The sequence below is a fragment of the Colias philodice genome, chromosome 22 (assembly GCF_061535455.1).
Source record: "Colias philodice isolate Cphi_HAF_F1 chromosome 22, ilColPhil1 Martin Lab GWU primary, whole genome shotgun sequence".
Classification (NCBI taxonomy): Eukaryota; Metazoa; Arthropoda; class Insecta; order Lepidoptera; family Pieridae; genus Colias; species Colias philodice.
Genome location: NC_143107.1, coordinates 3,104,222 through 3,126,191, shown reverse-complemented (window position 1 = coordinate 3,126,191; position 21,970 = coordinate 3,104,222). Strand labels below are relative to the sequence as shown.

The window sequence follows — 21,970 nt, the reverse complement described above, 5'->3', positions numbered from 1 at the left end:
GATAAAGGAAAAATTGCTAGAAACATAAATTTTAAAGTTACAACATTATAAAAAATAGGTTTGTTCGGAGCCCTCGGAGCGCGAGTCCGACTCGCACTTGGCCGGTTTTTTGCTTTACAGTTTGCAGTTAATAAATAATTTTTAAGTTTATAATGTGATACTAGCTTCTGCCCGCGACTCCGTCCGCGCGGATATCCGCCTTCGCGTGGATGGTTTATTTCTCCATATTGAGTAACTCTGACAATGACATTTTATAAAAAAAAAGAATCCACTGCGGGTAACGCATTACGCAACGTGTGTTCGCAGTTCTACAGAACAACGTGTATGGATAAAACTGAAAAATTTAGATTTATTTTTTTCCACGTATTTTTCCAGGATAAAAAGTATCCTATCTTATGCCCAGGATAATAAAGTATAATAATACCAAGTTTTATCCAAATCGAACCGTTAGTTTTCCCGTGATGTCAGTATATACAGACAGACAGACCAAAATTTTTTTAATCACATATTTGGGTTTGGTATCGACCCAGTAACACCACCTGCTATTTATTTTTTCAATATTTTTAATGTACAGAATTGACCCTTCTACAGATTTATTATATGTAAAAATTATGATAACAAGGTACTTTTATAAGACTGTTAAATAAAGAGAAGTATTGAAATTTTGTTTTTTTATTAATTTAATAAAACAAGACACAAGCCGCGTAAAATAAAAGGCCTATCAGGTACTTTTATAGTTACTTTTGTTTAATTTCGTATTTTTTTCCGAGGTATTATAAAAGAACCGGGTAACCCGGTTCTACCCGGTTCTGAGCTCGATTTGGAACCGGGTTTCAGAAACTTGGAACCGGACTCGGTTCTGCATGCCCTAGGAGTAAGGCGACGATTGTGGCATCTTTGTATCTTGCCAAAGTCACTTCTGACACGTGTTCGTCACACACTCTTTTTATTAATAATTGCTTGTATGTTATAATCTGTTTACGCAACTCACGAGCAAAGGTCAATTGCCAAAAAAAACACGGAAAAGTTTATTTTAAATGTATTTGCGGAACGTCTATTTTCGTAGGAAACTGAGCCATCCAATGTTAACGGAATCCAATTGATTATTGTACAAACATTTGCTCCGTAGCTTTGTACAGTCAACTGGGTTGGTCGGTGGGTGTCGGCAAACAGATAGACAATACAATCCGAACAATAATTAGTGTAAGATACTGGAGTGGGTAAGCAGATGGAGCATCACTCGAAAGAGCATGCTTGTATGATAACTAAGTGTGGAGCAGATTCACAAATCACAACTACATTATTTTCACTATGAGTCTTTTAAAATTCTTGCGTTTATAGGTATGTATTAAGTTTATACATCGTTACGGATGGCATTTATTATAAGAATACTAACATATAAATTATAAACTAATACCTAATAAAATATTTATTATTAATTATCTATTAGTGACTATTACCCACTGCTTCTTTTCCTGTTATTTTGGTGCACAATAAAGTAAGTTTTGTTTTTAAAGTGAAACTTTTATTACATCGTCTCAAACTTTTTGGTCTGTGTAGCGCATGTCGCGTACGTATCGCGGCTGCCGAGTAGGTATCTACAGACTCGGCATGCGCTACACAAAGCAGTGTTCGGAACCGTTCGAACAGTTTCACTTTTACCGTGGTTTCATAAAACCACACAACATTTTTTGTTTATATTAATAGATAAATTAGTACTTAGTACTTGTAAACAGATGATGTAGAATTAAATGGAGCTTCTATATTTCCAAGAACGGGAAACATTTTTGTTATTTTATATGGATTTAATTACGTCGCAAACATTTTAGTATTTTACTCTTATTACATCAGATGAATCAATAAAAAAATAATAAATCCATAACTTAACAAATTTAATTAAAAACGTAAGCTACAGTAACATACCCTAACGGCTTGAAATCACGTGATCGCGTGTTCCACAACAATGTAGACTTTGCTTTACAAACATTAGATTTTTATTAAAATTCACAGAAACACCTCGTTTTAATATAATAAAAGCACTTCGATGGCTATTTGTTCCCACCCCGTGATTTACGACTAATTCGTGACTTTAATATTTCTTTTGTTAATGACAAAGAATACATGTTTATAGGCAGTTTTCAACGGCGGAAGTAGCAGTGTAAAATTGGTATGTTCTTTTTATTAATTAACGTCTAGATAAATACATCAAATACTATGTTTATTGATGCATTCAATGGATATAATATTTCAATAAAATAATGATGCACGTAGTTAAAAATAATCTCTACTCTTCGGAATTTTGTTAACTATGCATGATATCTAAACACTGGTCCGATTTGAAAAATTCTTTCGGTGTTAGATAATGAATGAATGAATGAATGAAAAATACTTTATTGCACACTTAATACAGGATTATAAACTAAGAGCCATACAAGTAATAACATATACAGAGGGCGGTCTTATCGCTGTAAGTGATTTCTGCCAGACAACCCGAAAATTTAGAAGGATTACATTTATGGTAGATAGTGTAGATAATCCATTTATCGAGGAAGGTTATAGGCTATATATATCATCACAGGAGCTCACAGGAGCGGAGCAATCGCTCTATCTATTAAAAAAATATTTAAGCATACAAAGGGACATAGGGATCGAGAAAGTGTCATTGTTTTATACGAGGTCCTAGTATCATCACTACATGGACCATAGTGATTATATTAGGACCTCCATCACAGAGAATATAATACTACTGTAGTTGTAGAACCACCATATTTGTGATAGTATGATCTATGATATGAAATAACTAGAATCTGTCCGCGACTTCGCCTTCCTTGTTTAATACTTAACAAATAATATACAGAAGCCTTCATCAAAGAAAGCATTCGATTTTTGCTTTTAGTCCGAAGTAAGTACCTACATATTAATAAATATCTTGCAAAATGCCCCCTTTATAAGCGTTCAAACAAGTTAATTTAAAATGTTCTCCTACAGCTACAAACACAGGCTACAAAGTTGATTCTGAAACCAAATCGTTCGTTAATAATGACAGACATTTAAAGGCAAGCAAAACTCGATTAATTCACCATAATTCACATAAATTGAGAAATTCATTCTGACCCACGATTCTGAAACGCAATTTTGGATGTGGTATTTGGAATCCATAGTTGGATGTATAACAAAATCTCTGATCGTTATAATGTCTGTACGTCCGTATTTTTAGATCTTTCAATGGTATTTATCAAAGGGCAGCGAATTTGTGAGCTTTTTGCCTTTTTGTGGGGATAATTCTTAAATTACTGAAAACTTACAAATCTTATATTAAATACTAAAGTAAAAAATTGGAACAAATTTTTCAAAAAGCCGCTCTATTATTAAGTCGCGTTGACACCCTCATTAACGTATTATATGAATGCGTACATATGTACATACATATTACACATTTCATTATTCATCCCTATACACAATATCCAAAAATCAACTACATAATATTATAATTATATGTCACATCCAAAAATTATTCCTCACCCAACACTCGATTGTACCAGTAAATTAATAATATCGAATGGTTTGTTTTGAATGAAATACTTAGCACTCGTCTCTGTCGCACTTTCGCATTCCCCATCTACCCGTCCCGCTCTACCATCTGTCGAGAATCAGCTACTGCATCTGAAATTCTGATTGAATATTTACTTAGTAAAGATTAATTTGTCCCTAAAATGGAGGCCTTTGTTTGAATTTCAATAATTTCCTTTGAAGTAATTAAAGTGCAAACAAAATGGTTACTTGCCTCTTGTTCATTTAAATGTTTCCCAATCGGGAATTCGCGTTTGTAATTACAATTAGCATTATTTGAATACTGGTTGGTAGAAAATAGTAGAATCTCATCGTTTCTAGTTTCTACTACTGAAAATAATTACGAGTTTTATACTTTCAAAAATAATAATACAACTTTAGCTCAATGCTTTAGCTACATATTATTATGTACCTTGTGAAAATCACATAATTTCATTCATATTTATAACGTTTCTGATGTGCAAACTATCACAAAACAATGAAAAATTGCGCAGAAATTTTAAATTTTCAGGAAACTTAACAACCTATTTAAACTTCGCGCGAAGGCAGCACGATGTCTGTGGAGTTCTGACTATCAGCTAATACTGTTTTTTTTTTTAGTAAAATTAAACCTATATTTCATAATATAAGTTTTATTCGTCAAAAACGACTGTTACAATACAAACAATAAATATTCAAATCTATTCTTTACCTTATATAACTTTTACATTATTTCAATCATCTCTTATACCAACTTTAAGAACTTTGTGACCCCTTTTGTCCAGTTATATCTTGTCTACTGTTTCCCAGTTCACGTCACATTAATGGTGCCTTTCCACCAGAGATGTGCTATGCTACGTTGCTGTGCGTTTCGGCTAAGATATGTTTTTATATGGAAGGATGCTATGTATACGTGATATGGATGTGTGCTATAGATGTGTGGTATGGATGCGTGCTGTGGATTCGTGCTATGTGCAGAGCTCCTTCTATAGTATAGCTCAAGCTAGCTTCCTTGCACAGCTACATTGCTGGCGGCTCATCTTCATAGCACATCTTACTCGCACGGCCAGCGCACCGATTGGTGGAAACGGTCACGTAGTTTCATAGCACAGCTGTTATATTTTCGTAGCAGAGCTGCATAGCATATCTCTGGTGGAAAAGCACCTTAATCTAACAATTTCCATCAATAAAAGCCGATAGAAATAAACTTTGATAATTAACATCAACATTTCCTCAGGCGCCCAAAATCATCGAATTCCAACTTATCAGATAAAAAACTTTCTGTCACCATTAAAATATATACTATCTATGTAATATTTTAACAGCTTTGTCTCTCTCGATTAAACGATACTATCTATATTTGTTAGAACTTTGATTAAATAAGTTATTTTTCACGAAGTTTTCAAGCTCATTATGAAGTTTGAGTCTCAACGATCGGCCGATAAAATATGAACAAGTTTGATATAATTTTGTATGTATTGTGTTTGAATTAGTTATGAGTTTGTCCAATTATATTATTGTTTATTATAGCTGCTGTTGATCTGAAATCATTCCTTTGAATAACATTGTGAATGTATTTTCAGCATTTTATAGACAAGTGTTCAGCAGTTTTACAGTGGCCCATAAACCAGCAATTGGACATGAACATCAATTTGACAGCAATACGCTGCGAACATTTCGCAGGTGGCAACACCTAAATACCTTTTGTTACCTTAAAGAAAAGAGCGTATTCAACCACCTTTCTCAAAAGCTGGTAACACTTTCAAATATATCAGTTTATATTTGTTTATACTTATATACCATCAATGACGCGTGAGCGTAGAACCGAGGGGTCCTGGGCTCGATTCCCGGTGGAGACAAAAAAAAAATGTCTCGGTCTGGCAGGACACAGAAGGCTGATCACCTACTTGTCCCTAAAGAAAAATCGATCAGTGAAACAGATGTATGAATAATGCATCTGCCCCCTACCCCACTACGGGGACACGGGACTTCACACTATATACCATCAAGAATAAACAATTAAATAGCTAGTAAAAATTTAAATTCAAAAAATAAAGGATAAAATTAACAATTTCTAAGTAAATTCAGAGTTCAAATTGCCAGCCAAACATTTACAAGAAACCCTGTTCTTATAAGACGATTTCAAGAATATTAAAGCGGTAGGTACATTCAAAAGAGAAGCCTCTAAATAACAACTTATTTTATAACAAATCCTAATTTTCATATTGAAAATTTCTCAAAAGGTTAATTATTTGGATTCATCTGAATCCTAAAGAAATATATTTTAATGTGCTACGTGTCACCTGGGGTGTAGCGTTTATAAAATAGTAAAGACTCTCAAAGCTATCCTATTTATTAATATCACTATTTAAATGTAGAGATACTAACGATACGCTTTCGTTTTTTTTTCAAAACCATAATATGTAGTATATTGTAGATCGATATTAGATAATCTAAATAAATATTGTTACTGAAATACATCACATAAATTAAATGAATATAAGATTTAAAATACAGGCATCCTAAATATTTCCATAACATAATATTATACCTTTAACTCGTCACCAAGCAAGGCAAAACCTATATTTATCCACAATAAGTAGTATCGATATATCTGTTAAATCTAAACGCATATTTCACAGCCCAAAACTCAAACTCAAACTCAAACTCAAACATTTATTTATTCAATTAGACTTCTTATAGAAGCACTTTTGAAACGTCATTACATATTTTAAAATTTACCACCGATTCGGAAAGCAGTATCTACGGAGAAGAACCGGCAAGAAACTCCATAGTTGCTCTTTTAAATCATGTCAGTTTTACAATTTTACAAAATACATATGTAACATCATATATTATAATAACATGCCAAAGAACTGTCCTGTGGTTTTTTCGCGACAACCCTCCATGGGTTTTTATCGTCCATATATTCCTGAATACTGTAGTACGCTCTCTGAACTAGTACATTTTTTATATAAGTTTTAAATTTAGAACTACTAAACTCTTTAATATTATAAGGAATTCTATTATAAAAGCGTATACCTTGACCCATAAATGAATTTTTAACTTTAGCTAATCGGAAAAATGGCATTTCAATTCTATTTCTGTTCCTTGTGCCATAACAGTGTCTATCTCCTACTCTTGTGTGTAAGTCGGCGTTTTTGTGTACATGCAAAATATTATTAAATATATACTGTGATGGTACAGTAAGGATACCAGTATTCTTAAAGAGATCTCTTAGTGAGTCCCGAGCACGTAAATTATATATAGAACGAATGGCTATTTTCTGTAAGATAAATATAGTTTCTATATCTGCTGCCCTGCCCCATAGTAGAATTCCATAGGACATAATACTATGAAAGTAGCTGAAATAAACCAATCTAAAAACAATATTAACCCATTAAAAGCTACAGATGGGACGCGGTAGGATCCACGAGTTACATTTTACACTATGAAATTGGACAAATATGCATGTACTTGATATGTGGAATGTGGTTTTATATATATTTTCGTGTTATGTGAAAGTATTTTAAATTTATTTCAATAACATTTGAAAAGTGGCTGAATATTAAATTTTCGACTCGGGTATTTCTAGCACTCATCAGTGCTTTAAAATATTTCCAATATCTAACGGAGATATCAAAACTACTATATCTGTAACTAGCTGTGCCCCGCGGTTTTACTTCTGTTGGTCTTAGTGTGATAATAATATAATATAGCCTATAGCCTTCCTCGATAAATGGGCTATCTAACACCAAAATTGTCCAGAAACTTAAATACTTGGCCTTCCATTCCTAGAAACATCTAATAGAATCATACTCATTTAAAATTCAAAAAGGTTTCATTAAAAAAGGTTTCACCAAAAAGGTTACACAAAAAAGGTTACACCAAATAGGTTTCACCAAAAAGGTTACACAAAAAAGGTTTCACCAAAAAGGTTACACAAAAAAGTTAACAATTTTTTTTAATCAAGTCTCCTGTTCATCATCAGCGACTTGTACATTGAATCTGGAAGAAGCTTGAGGTCGAATCTCTTCAGGTTCGTCGACGGATGGTATGCGGTAGCCCATGAGTGCCATTCCATAGTTACCAAGCCCGGTATCCCAAAATACTATCTGAAAATTATCGTGGAAAATTAGAATAACATTAATTGAATCATGCAAATCATCAGCCCATTATGTTATCACTGCTAGGTCACGGTCCTCCCGTGAACATTTATTCCCTTGTGAATTTCTTTTAACCGCGCATTCAAATATGCGAGTAGATAATAATATTATCTATTATCGAGTAGATAATATATTATCTAGGCTATCATACTATTAATGCGATAGTGTGTTAGTCGCCCATAAGTTGTCGCAATATTAAGGGCATTGTTATGTTTTGCCGGTATTTTATAAGGTGCCGAAGTCTTCGTTGTCTTTCTATCACGTCACAATGGAGCGATTTTATGATATGATTTTTGCAGCTGCAATGGAAAGCCTTTATGTACAATATAGACATCACCTGATCATCAATAAGATACCGCACATAGTAAATCTCGTTGAACTTCTCAAAGCCGAGTTCCTCCGCGATCTGCTGGCCCCGGCCCGTGGTGAACAGACCTGATATCGCGGGCACGCTTGCGCTTGTGCTCAGGTTGATTGCTGCTTTTAGCATTTCTTTCGCTATACCTGTGAGGGTGTGGTTATAATAATTTGTATAAATTAATGTTAAGATGTTCGCAGCAAAAATTCAAACAGCTACAGCAACTTATGGATGCTCAAAATTGCAAATTACAAACAAACCTTCCTCAATAAATGAGCTACCTAACACCGAAAGAATTTTTCAAATCGGACCAGTTGTTCCTGAGATGAGCGCGTTCAAACAAACAAACAAACTCTTCAGCTTTATAATATTAGTATAGATTATTTCCCTGTTATCTTATTGATTTGATTTACTTATGATCATTATATTTTGTATGAAATAATGCGCTGCTTATTTCTTTGTGACAATTTTGATTACCTCTGCATAATATGATTATTTAATATAAAGTGTTGTGAATAACAAATACATACATCGTTTTACATTTAACAGTTACAAAATACCAAAGCTATTTGAAATACAAAAAAAAACAATATCACTACATAGTATAAAGCAAAGTCGCTTACCCTGTCCCTATGTCCCTATGTCCCTATGTCCCTTTGTACGCTTAAATCTTTGAAACTACGCAACGGATTTTGATGCGGTTTTTTTTAATAGATAGAGTGATTCAAGAGGAAGGTTTATATGTATAATAACATCCATTAAATAGTGGAGAAGTACTGTTATTTTTGAGGTTTCTAATGTGAGGTCGTAAAAATTACATTTTTTCCGCTTACATTGCAAACGCAGGCTGAACCCTACGAGTTTTATCACAATAATGTACTAAGTATTATACACATTGAAAAGGTCTACAGAAAAGTCCGCGATGGTATATGTCTATCTCTTATGGATAAACCACAATAACTTTTTTTTGTCATTTACTTTTTACGACAAATAATGGCTAATTTTCGATGCGATTTTAACCAATACAGCATTAATCCTTAACCAATTAAATACCTTGAATACATTGTTCATTTAATATAGATCTATATGGCCTTTTACACCGTATGATTTAAGTGAATATTTTCGAAGATATTACAGATTTAAAAATTGCGGGACGTAGCGTTTGCGGCGGTACCGTCCGGCCGCGGCCCGGCTATCTATTTTATACCCGTGCGAAGCCGGAGCGGGCCGCTATGTTTTTATAATATTATACTACGTTCACAGTTTTTCTGTAGTGTTTTTAGTATCAGCAGTGCACCCGTGCGAAGCCGGGGCGGGTCGCTAGTTGTTATATAAATAAAACGCGAATCAATCCTCATTTTTCAAAACAAGCCTAGCGTTCTATGACAATTGTTATCCACAATACAGAATACTTACCCCTATGCCGGTACCTCGCCTTAAGTGCCAGTACGTATATCTTGAAGTATCTCCTCACTCCCAGTTTGTCAAACACATTGACTGGTTTCTCCACTTCCCTATTGAAAGTTACCACAGTCGAGTACAGAGGGTTATACGTGATCTTCACACGGCTGAATGTTCGGGAGAACGCTTCTGTAATGCGTACAGGGGACTGACATTATAATTTTAAACTTGGCCTTAAGTGATTTTTGGAAGTATTGCACTTATGTTAGTGGTAAGTTCGTCGGCTGAATGTGCAGGAGAATGCTTGTGCAATGCGTACAGGGGAATGACATGAAGTGATTTTTGGAAGTACATAATACATATTATTAATATTATACTAATTTTAATAGTAAATTTGAAATTTTAAAGTTTTTGTTCAATTTAAATCACTTCAATAATAACCCACTTTAAACGGAGCAAAACATTAAAATTGGTTAACAATTTTATTTTCCAACTCACGGCATTTGATCTTTTTATTAATACTGAATTCCTGAAGCCCCTCAAACATCTTCCTCGCGTTTCATTTACAAATATTTGGCCAAACAAAATATTTATACGCGAAAACATCAAAGTTATTACGTCACAGATAAAATATGCTAAACAAAGGCGGTTCCAAAGCTAGGTTTCAAATAACTAAGCTAATATATACAAGCCCACCTTACGTTTTGGCTGGTCGGCGACAGTGTAGATCTACCCTAATATAGACTCATAGCGGGACTACTTGGAATCCAATTTACGTACGAAATGTGTGGTCTTAATACGAGAAACAGCGGTTTAATATTAAGACAATAATTTTTAGCTCAAGCCAACATTTTATTCTACCCATTCTCCTCTCCTCTTTAATCGGAATGTCCACTTAATGTTTTATTAAATATACTAAAGTGTTTTATGTTATGACCGCACCTTTACGTTAAACAAACTACAGGAAAAAAAATATGCCTCTGAAAAATAAATAAGTTTTTTTCTTTTCTTTGTTTTCAAATACTGATAAATTGAAATTATTGCAATAAAAATCAAAATTATGATGTTATACTTTCCCCTGTTTTAACTTTATAGGATTTGAATTTTAATTCGTAACGTAAATAAACAGAATAATACAAATTATGCGTAAAGGTATGTTTATTATAACCTAGACATTCTTTTCATAAGTGTACGTTTAAAAAATGGTACAAAATGCAACAATTTTAATCCATCCCCGCTACCTCTCCCACCGTACACCACAACACAAACTCCTTAAGCTGAATCGGAATTCTTTTTACGGGTGCTGTAAAAATTTAGGCTCGAAGCATTCAAGGAATCCACTCCCTAATGTAACGGCCACCGATACAGGAAAATCGAGTTTTATTCAAATCGATACGATACCGATAGATACGCAAATAGATTTCAAATAGCTAACCGAGTGCCGTGTTTTTGATCGTATCCCCGCGGTTTGTTATTGTTCGAGCTGAATCGTTTTGAAAAAACACCACGTATTTTTTTCATAGCTTATGTTGTGAAAGTTTGGAGGGGAGAAAATAGAAGTGAATCATTGTAATAAAATTATAATTATATTTTTAGTAAAAAATATCGTTAATGTTATCTTATTTCGGTTTTTGCCTTTAGCTTCATAGTGCAAGTGATGTCTACAGATGTTTGAACTTGGCCACGGGCATATCCGCACATTTTTTAAAATGTATGCAATCGATTTTATATCAAATATCATCGTTATCTATTTGAACTATCTATAATGAGTATTTGAGCCTTTTTTCTAAGTCTGCACTGTTTTTGATTAACAAAGGATGACTTCACATTTTTCAACGTAAAAACCTACCCCAAAACATTACAAATTGCTCTTAAATCTATCACAATCTCTTGAACTATATTATTATTGTTTGAAGTATTGTAATTCTCTACTATTTCATATCCTTAAATTGTTCATATTGTGTGATTTAACTGATTGTGTGCTATGAATTATTGTAATTTCCCTACTATTTCGTATTCTTAAATTGTTCGTATTGTATGATTTACCTTATTATGTGTTATGTTTTATTTGCAATGAATACTTAGGTAGTACAATATATTAAACTAACGTTTCTCCTGTATCCTCATGATCATCACACCAACCAGCTGGTCCGTGCCTTCCTTCACAGCGGCAATGGACATCTTGTCTTTCATCCAAACACGAGCATGGTGAATAAACTCATCTGTACCTTCCTTATCATCAGCTATCTTCACCGATCTGTAGGTGATCTGAAATGCGCTGAATGTGGGTTATGTTAAAATTGTATGATGAACGTTGCAGGCAGGGTAATGTTAAAATTGTATGGAGAATGTTGCAAGAAGGCAGGGTTATGTTAAAATTGTATGATGAACGTTGCAGGCAGGGTAATGTTAAAATTGTATGGAGAATGTTGCAAGAAGGCAGGGTAATTGTATGCAGAATTTTGTAAGAAGGCAGGGTAATGTTAAAATTGTATGGAGAATTTTGCAAGAAGGCAGGGTAATGTTAAAATTGTATGGATAATTTTGCAAGAAGGCAGGGTAATGTTAGGTTGTTTTAAAATTGTATGGAGAACGTATGAGGAATAATGTTTAAAATATTTATGAGGCAGGGTATGATACATTCTATGAAATATTTAGTAGTGCTATGATTTCGATTTAGTTTGTAGAATAATGTGTAAATGTTCCCTATGGTTTAACCGTTGTTAGTGGTTAAGAATTATACAGTCATACCTAAGTATTTCTACGATCCGTCTATAACCTTTTTATCTATGAATGGTAGGAATTTAGAAGAATTCTGATATAGAACAAAAAATGACGAAAAGTTATTGCGAAAGAAAAATTTTGTAAATTTTGTACATGATGATTTTGATAATAGGATCATTTAATATGAATTTCTGATTAATAATATAATGAATAAATAACATTTAAAATCCTGTCTTTAATTCTAAATGTAACAATAGCTTCAGCATTATTTCAGATATATTTTCAATTTACAATTATGCAACAGAACCTTCCTTCTACACTTATTACAACGAAATAAAATATTTTATTGCTATTCCATAATAACCATCATTACCCTGTTACCTCAACACCCATTCCAATCTGGCTTATCTTCTTAAAAAGTCTCTCAATGAACATTAGCAAGACGTCTAAATTGCGTAAGCCTACTCAAGACTGCTCACATCATGCTATAAGCACCCACTTAAGAGCAGGTGCGATTATATTTGATAAGCCAACACGTAACATATAAAACATAATTTTTTATGGAGTCAAGTGGAAATCACCTTCTTCCGATTTATTGTTTTGTTAATGTTGACGTTGTATTTAATTTGTGTATTGCCATTGGCATGTTATTGTTATTGTAAATTTGTATAATGCAACAGACATTTTATGACCAAGAAAATTTTAATTTGAATACAAGCTACTCAAGCGCGTCCAGAAAAAAAAACCGAATACACGTGTCAGAAGCGAAACTTCTTTGCCACGATTCAATGATACCAAAATCGTCGCCTTACTCTATGACGTGACGGTATTGCCATGACGCGACTTTGAAATTTGTACAGCATCTCACAATGGTCCTTTTATCACAAAAATAAACAATTATACACATTTTTCATTCCACAACAAAAAGGAAAAGCCCTCTTTAATCAAAAATAGATTAAATTATTACAGTATTATGTTATTTATTCCAAATAAAATCACGTCATTTCTACAATTTCACAAGCAGGCAAACCACTTTGTCCGGAATTTTAGAAAATCTATTTTACTGATGTTTTTGGCTCAAAACGTCTCAATTAACCAAATTAACGTTTCAATGGTCAATCCATTTTTCTCTTAACCCTTTGATTAAACATTTTACAATGAAATTGGAGATTTTTTAAGGCTTAATGGGTTTGAAGTTGAATACCTTTAAATTTAAAAACAATCTATAAATGGTTACTTAATATGTCGTGTTAAATACTTGTTACAAAATAACTTAGGACATTTAAAAAAAAATCATGTTTTTCCAAAGATAATATCTATTGAATAGATTCTCCAATTGAGTTTACTTTATTAATATTACAGTTAAAACTTTATTTTGTAACAACGCGTTTTGCCTGGATAAAACTAGTTGCAACCAAATGCTTTTGTTACAATAACGTGTTAATTACAACAATAATATACTGCTAAAAGTATGTAAGCATTGAAAGCTAGTGTCGTGTATGCAAAATCTGACGTCACAAGATAATAACCTCTGTGATTAGACGCTGTCACCCTGTCACCGAAGCTCGACACAAATATTATATTATATCGTTTATATAATATTTGTTGCTCAAATTATAACAAAGCCCTCGTAATCACGCTTTTCTTCACTATTTGTCTTTATGTTAATATTTCGCTTTTTGGTACCACTTTTTGGTTTATCGTTTGATAGCAATTTGATAACAATGTCTGCTTTCATGCATATCTCGCATTTCTACGCATCATCTTCACATTTTTAATCTTTCATTCATTTCAAAAAAAGTAGTTACTTACAAAATAATATAAACTTCTACAAAGTGCTATAAGCTACCAATAATTAATCAGTAGAATTCTAATTTACAATGCTTAAAACGGCATACTACCTACCGTATTTTGTTGTATACATATTTTAAACTTTGTGCCAAACGTATGTGTACAGTAAGCTTTCAAAATAATCTTATTACATTAATCATTGTGTAACTTATAAGTTAACATAAGAAATATTAAACAAACAATATTATTCACACTACCTCTTCAGTCAAATAGTGTTTCTTCAGCAGCCTCACAGCATCTTCATATCTTCTATCTTGTAAATCTTCAAAGCGTAAACCACAAGGCACTCTGCCCCAAATCGATGGAGCTTTTATTCGTTCCTCCAAAGCCTTCATCTTTTCCACTTCGGCTTCCGCGCTTCTGGCCATTTTTTAATCTGTAACTGAAACCACAGATAACTAAATATACTACGTCTTATTTTAGATACAACTTTGATATAGATTATACTATGCAAATTTGTTGTTATATGAACACGAGAGATGATTCTCCAATAATGTAGTTTGCGAAAATAAATTATGTTTATAAAATCTAATCGAACTATTTAGGAATTATGAGAAATTGTTGCAATAAGTAATAAAATGCTTTGACATTGTTGTATTTGTTGATTTAATTTCTTTCGATATTGACAATTCTTGACATTTATTTGTTTATTTATTTATTTATAACATAATAATATTATGATCAAACAAATATAATTCCCAAAATTATATATTTAGAGACCAATATTTAAAATCAAACAATAAACTACCCTACTACTAACCTTTGAATCAGTTCAATACCTTAGCTAATTATTTTCTCCATAGCATTTACAATGTAGAAAAACCATACCTACAACATTGAAAAGTACCTACTCCAAGATTCGATCAGCTACATAAGGGGCCTGAATTTACCTTCCCTTGACCTTTCCAACTTGATTATCTCCTGCCAATAACATAGGAACGTCGACTCAACTAATAAACTCTGCCAAATATTACTTGTGTATATTGTATCATAATAACTGTATATGAATGACGTTTGTCATATCGCGTTAATTGTATTGTCAATATTGAATAAGTTATCGATAGGCTGTCTATGGTATTACTTAATTATATAGAAACTGTTTGAGAGCGTAAGTGGAATCGTGGTGGAATCATACGTGATTGTGTACGTGATCATACCTTGGTAAAAAACTGTAAAAGATGGAGTAACTTTCTATAGTAATGTTCCGAATTTCAAAATTTCGTAACTCAAAAACTAAAAGTTTCTTAAAAATGAAACTTCAGATTTAGGTTCTATAGGACAATAGCTAACCACAAAAAAATTATGACTCTCAACTCGACACCCTCAAAAATACAGTTTAGTCAATACCCTACTTTTGAAGAAATATATTTATCAAAAAATGCACTGTATCTACAACGTTATTTATTTTTTACAGGCACGCTACGCGGTTACGGTATCCAGTATATTTATATAGGCACTTCGTTAGGATAAAATATGTCGAATTTTGACCACTGACTGACCCTGGTTTCACTTCTTCAATAAAATAAAAATAATCACTCCTTGATAACTCCTAATTACACAATTATTTGAAAACCAACCAATAAAACGTTTTAAACAAAGAATTACAGGACAGAATTATCAAAACCAAATCCCCGCGGAGCATTAAAATCTAAACAAGTTTCAAATAGTCTCGAAGAGAACCCAGGGGCTACGCTAAAAAGAGTCTCAAACCACAAAGGACTACAGGCGTCCTTTGAAATAAATTGCTTAAATTATAATATTACTGATTTCGTTGAAACGCTAAAGGGTTGTTCTGAGTACAAAGTTTAATACACAGTTTTTAAGTTGAATGCTTTTACCACTTGTATTATATTAGTAATTAATTTTGAATGTTGGTGTCTAGAATGTTTATTATTTTCAAGCAACGCAATTAAATTTATATTGGATTATATTTTTTTATCTCGCTATTACTTGTTTTCAATGTAATTGCGTATTATCTTCTTTCAAAATAACTATCAGTTTGCGATAAGTCTACCTAACAATTGCCAATTTTAACGGAACCTTCACAGACAGATTAGTACCTAGCTTATGTTTGATAATTATAATACTTTATTAAGGGCTTGGTCTAGTAGTGCAAACAAATGCATCCTGTCATCCTATATGTAAATAATACAAATGTACTAAGGGAAAGTTGCTCCACTTAATTTTTAAAAATTAAATCATTCGTATAATTTAATATTTTCGTGAAAATTACACCGGGTGATTTTTTCTATCAGTACACAAAATTTGCGAATACTTTCTATTGATATCTTCAACTTCATGTTTATATAACTGATCAACTTTTACAAAGAAATTTGGACGAAATATAAAAAAAATTGTGTTGTGTAGTTCTTAGTGAAAGTTGTTCAGTTTAACTAATAAAGCGGATAAACAAATTTTGTATATAATAAAAAAATGTAATGTTTGTGTTAAAAAATTATAAAATAGAAAAATACGCAAATGAAAACAAAAGATATTTATTTCTGACTAGCTTCCGCCCGCGACTCCGTCCGCGCGGATGTCAGTCTTCGCGTCTTCTACAGATTTATTATATTATGTATAATATATAGATTTATATTGATAAACCTAATAAATCTTTTGCTAGCATTCTGATGCTTTATCGGTTGCACTGGATTTATCTCTTTTTTTTCAATCGCTTGAATGATATAGGATGGGTCCTTGATGGGCATCGAATGCTGAAGTCTCGAATCAATCAATTCTGACAGTAGGCAATTTATGTAAAATCTTGATAATGGTCCATCATTTTATTTTGCCTAAACGTTACATACTTTTTTTATATATTCTATTTTTAACGAATGATTCACTCCAGTCTAAACAGCAAATGAGCAGACTTCTGCTTCTGCAACGTTTAGTTGTCCCTGAATTTGGAAAAAATAGTCATGATTCTTATCTATGACAAAAGTGTTATTTTTTGCATTGTATTTCAAATATTAAATTTTTTTTTAACCGCATCTTCCGCATTCATGTCTTTTGCCGGAATTAGACATTTAACTTCTACTAGTCCCATTTTCCCTTTTTGATATGGGAGTGTATAAAGTAAATTTTTTAGATATTTCTCGTTATACTTTTAAAAAGTTATTATTGTCATTTTGCTCATTAGGTAAAGTAATTTCGATATCAGTTTTAAGTTTTTTGATACCTGCAATAAAAACGTCATAATCGCCTGCACATACTTATCGATTACACCCTGTATACAATCCACCATCCACATTCATAATGTTTTCCTGTCCTCCTCTCCTTTACGCTGTTCACCGATACATTTTAAATGAGTAAATCTGCTACTACTGAAGGATGTTTCATTGTGATCAGCAAATTTTCACCACTGTTGTCGATTATTTGTTTTTCATTTTTAATCAGCAATTGGGAATCATCAGTTTTGTTTTTTGCAGATTGGTGATGTACCCTAACAATACGTCGAAAAGGGAAAGCATCAACGAATTATCGTATTCGTCCTCTTTTTTTATTCTTCGCGTCTCTGTTACTTCTGTTTGTTTAGTTCTCAACACCCACTGAATTTTCTATGTTATTGTGATCTTCCATTACATCTGAGTTTTGATGATGTGATGATAATCCATTCGTTTTAATATTGGTACTTAGAGTTGGTAGACTAAACTAGAAATGGCGGACTAAATTTGTCAGCGCGTCTGTAAGATCAGAATATAAAACCAACATCCTGTATTTAAGTTACAAAATTAATAATCAAACAACATGCCGCTACGTTGAAAATGACTAGAAGAAAAAATTAAAAAACCTCGGATCAATTTTGGAGTAAACAAATCATTTTCCCCGTATGGGGATTTCCTCGCATGAACTTGGGAAGTTCAAGTTCTCAATACAAGTTTATATTATATTTCGTATTTCTCAAACGAAAAATAAACATTTTTGGAACTTCAAAAAAATTATATTATAAGAAAATTTATGAGCTTACTTTAGTTTTAAAGAAATATACATCCCTTTACTGACACCCCGTAAAATAAAGAAATTGTTGCCAAAAAATTGTTACCTTTGCAATCTATTTGGTTTCATTAACTTTATGTTCGAAGATAATTTTTTTTCTAGTATGTAGTTACACGCGTATTTTTTTCGTTTATTTTCCATATCGAAATCAAATGTTTAAAAATACGAATATTTGCACAAAACTAAGATAAAAATAATCAATTAACAAAAATATTAAATTTAATGAAGTAGAGCAACTTTCACTTCGGTATGAAGGAAAATCGAGCGTAGAGCACACGTCAGAACCACATGAGTAGAAAGACGGAACAGAGACTAAGCTTCAAACAAACGCGAGAATCGATTGCACTACTACAAGTACGCGGGGCATGTGTGTGTGACCGCAGGCCGCTTGTCGCGTACGCAGCGATTCTGGAAAAAACCGGTTTGCGCTTGCACAGGCATAGGACAGTCTCAGGGTTGATACGACGCACGTTGTTTGTTTTATTAGTTGCAACTTGCAAGTTTGAATATTTTAATATAAAACGTAATATTTCATTGTCAAAAATGGTTGTTTATTGTACTGTGTGTATGAATAATAGTAGAAAAACTAAAAATATATCATACTTCAACTATCTCAAGGAGTACAATAGGTGAGTAAATATTTTGATTATTACTTTTTCAAGTAAGTACCTACTTGCGTTTATTTTATTAGGTCCTTTTTTAATAAGATGAGAATTGTACACGGTGTGTTTTTACCTTTCATTATTATTACAAGTTTAGCATTTGTAAGTATGTATGTATGTATTGTAAGTGTGTACATACCTAGGTTGGGTTGTAGTAGGTAGTTTTGTTTAATTTGTCTTAACCTATTGTGACAACCCTACCAAAATAGGTAACAATTTTGCACGTTCTTAAGAAGCTTAGTCTCTGTTCCGTCTTTCTACTCATGTGTCAGAACGCTCCGGCCCAAGGAGCGCGACTAAAGAAATTCGCTAGGATTTTTCCTAATTATTTTAAATATTTTTTTAATATTTAAAGAATTATCAAAATTCAAAAAAAAATTTTTAAAGGATTAATACTCATTGCTCTTCAACCAACTCGTAAAAATAAGTTTTAGCAGTATTTATCAATAGATTTTGTAAGGCAAAAAATGGGAAATTTAATGAATTTATAACGTTCTAATTAAGAAAATCATAAGTTTTTCGGCAATTGTATTCAGCAGTTTTTAATAACGACTATATAAGGATAATAATGTGCTGATCAGATTGTGTAAATTGTAATCGGTTGCAACGTAGTGAGTGCACAAACTTAGCTCGAAATGTCTTTGGGGGAAAGAGACTTATCTTGAAGGCCTGATTAAGGTAACATAAAGTAACTTTACAAATGTGAAAAAATTCACGCGCATTGCGTATATAACACTAATTGATAAACAAGAAAAAAAAATTCAGTTTATCATTTCATTAGCCGGGAAAAAATTGTCAAATAACTTGTTGAAAACGCAATTTTGCTAGACTGCAGCCTTAATGTGTATACTGCTTTTATTATCTTTTTACTCACTTGTGAAATATTTTGTACTGTGATTTTGTACATTCATTTTCCTTATAGCTACACATTTCTGGTCAATTTGATTTTCATATACTATTTTTTAATTTTATATTTGTGTCAGTTATATGTTTATAATCTATACTAATATTATAAAGAGGAAAGGTTTGCATGTATGTATGTATGGTTTTCACGCATAAACTACTGGACCGATTTTGATGAAATTTGGCACAGATAATCTTTAGACTCTGAGAAAGAATAATAATATCATAGGCTACCTTTTTTGCGAAATATGTACCACGGGCGAAGCCGAATTTTGATGTACTTTCAAGTATGTTCCATCTACAAATCCTACTAATTCTCATACATATAGATTTAACTCCTAAAGGGTCATACACTCATACACAGACTCACGAATGTCCCATATGGCCCTGTTTTGATAAGGCACCGCAAATTAGTAAGTGTACAGATAGTTAGTTAGCTACTTAACGGTCTACTGGCTTTGTATACCTTTGGATTGCTCGAAATCGATTCTAATTTAATGTTCGTGTATCGGTTTTTAACATCTGATGAAGAGGTTATGTTTTCATTTACAATTATATTATGGAGAGAGAAAAACTTTGTTCTTTTAAACTTGATACTTAATGTATTTTTATAGAGATAAGAGAGTAATTTAATTGTCGGTAGATATTATGTAATAAGTACTTTATTTTGAGTTTTTAGCGTAGAATTCAATGTTCTTCCTTCATATGCTTTTCTAAATATTGTATTTGATTTTGTCCGCTTGTTAAACCACGAGGCACAATCAGTAATGAATGCTAAAAACATGAAGTACAATATAATAACTTCTAAAACTCATCATATGCATATTCAATACTGAAACTTCGCAACCAATATTATTTGCATACAGTTTGTAATTGCAACAGACAAATCATACTCAATATTAAACTAGAATCGAACTGGATGCTTCAAAATACCAATATTCAAGCGAGTAACTACATCACAACTATTGAGTTCGGTTTGAGTTCACTGTTACGTGAAACTTGCGAAATTTATATCAATATAGAAACTGTATGAAACTAACGTATGTTGCACAATATATAGGTAGGTACATATCTCTGAAAATTATTAAAAAACAAAAAGTATAGTTTAATAATTTAATATGTATTGTAAAATTCTGGCTTTCATGATTTCCGATAACGATGACTTTTATTATTTCGATACTGTAAAATAATTTATTGAACTTTTATTGCATTTCTGTTAAATATTATATTATTATATACATATTACTTAAAATTAACGTGTCTTTGTAGTTACATCATAAGTTGTAATGTCGAAAATAATTATAATTCCAAAGCGACAAGAAAACTGCATAAATCTTCTACACAAAAAAAAATTCCCTACGTTAATTAATCGTTTAACACAAAAGACATACATTCATATAAGACACTCATGGATACCCAAAAAGATAACATTTATGACATAAATCCTTACCTTACATACATTTAAACAACAAAAATATCAGGAAAACCCGCCAAATACAGAGTGGCACGGTGTACTAGCATCGGGGAAGTCACGGAAAAAATGAAAAAAACAAATCGATACATTACATTAAGGCTAAACTGAAAAGTTCCGACGTTGTTTGGTGAAGCGTGATTGCTATTGGAATTATAGTTCCGTATATTCAGCCGTTTTTGAAGTGAAACTTCTTTATCGGGGTTGGAAAAAAATTTAGTGTAACATATTATTTTTATCGTTACGCGTGACATTGTTCCGTTACGCGCCATCTTGATTCGACGTATTTCTGTAAAATTGCATTAGTAAATTGTTTTTTGAAAAATAAGGTCATAAAGAAGTTTCACTTCTTACGTGTGTACACTAGTCACTAGTACACGCACACATTTTTTTACCTAGCCTTTATTTTTAGCAATGGATCAATAAGGCTAGCACTCAAATAAAATTACTATCTACTAATACAGACTATCCATGATTGTATTAAATAGTGGTTATATAGAATCCAGATTTTTAAAAGTTTCTTTGTTTGAACGCACTAAGCACATGCACTACCGATTTGAAAAATTATTTCAACGTTGGATATCTACGTAATTCCTGGGTGCTAAAGGCTATAATATATAATATTATGTATTATTTACCACGGTCGAAGTCAGGACGAACTGTTAATTATAAAAAAAAAAACAATAAAATTATTAAAATATTCTCATCGTTGAAACAGAACTAATTTTATTTGATTTTTACATAAAATATTGTATATATTATTGGTTTTTAAAAACTGTAAGAACCTTTACTAGTGTATAGTTAAAAAAAATAAGTTTCTAACATCCCACGGAACCCTAAAAGTTTTGTATCTAAACCGATGACGGCAGTCAATAGTTGGGTTGATTAC

At 32.2% G+C, this 21,970-nt stretch overlaps 1 protein-coding gene across 1 annotated transcript; it reads right to left on the bottom strand.

Annotated features, from left to right (window-relative positions):
• Window positions 1-7,514: 7,514 nt before the first annotated feature.
• On the bottom strand, window positions 7,515-14,466 carry LOC149478367 (uncharacterized). The gene is made up of 5 exons (XM_089709601.1): window positions 14,247-14,466; window positions 11,583-11,742; window positions 9,490-9,663; window positions 8,053-8,219; window positions 7,515-7,664 (listed from the first exon to the last, which is right to left on the bottom strand). Exons 1-5 carry the CDS (start codon window positions 14,415-14,417, stop codon window positions 7,518-7,520), a joined length of 819 nt encoding a protein of 272 aa, XP_089565727.1. The 5' UTR covers window positions 14,418-14,466; the 3' UTR covers window positions 7,515-7,517.
• Window positions 14,467-21,970: the final 7,504 nt, after the last annotated feature.

Bases quoted from the DNA above. Each gene is read 5' to 3' on its own strand.
- LOC149478367 (XM_089709601.1), bottom strand. From the start codon at position 14,417: ATGGCCAGAAGCGCGGAAGCCGAAGTGGAAAAGATGAAGGCTTTGGAG. The intron at 9,664-11,582 runs GTTAGTTTAATA...TACGCATTACAG, and splicing joins CATGAGGATACAGGAGAAAC to AAGCGTTCTCCCGAACATTC. The intron at 8,220-9,489 runs GTAAGTATTCTG...ACACCCTCACAG, and splicing joins GGCGAGGTACCGGCATAGGG to GTATAGCGAAAGAAATGCTA.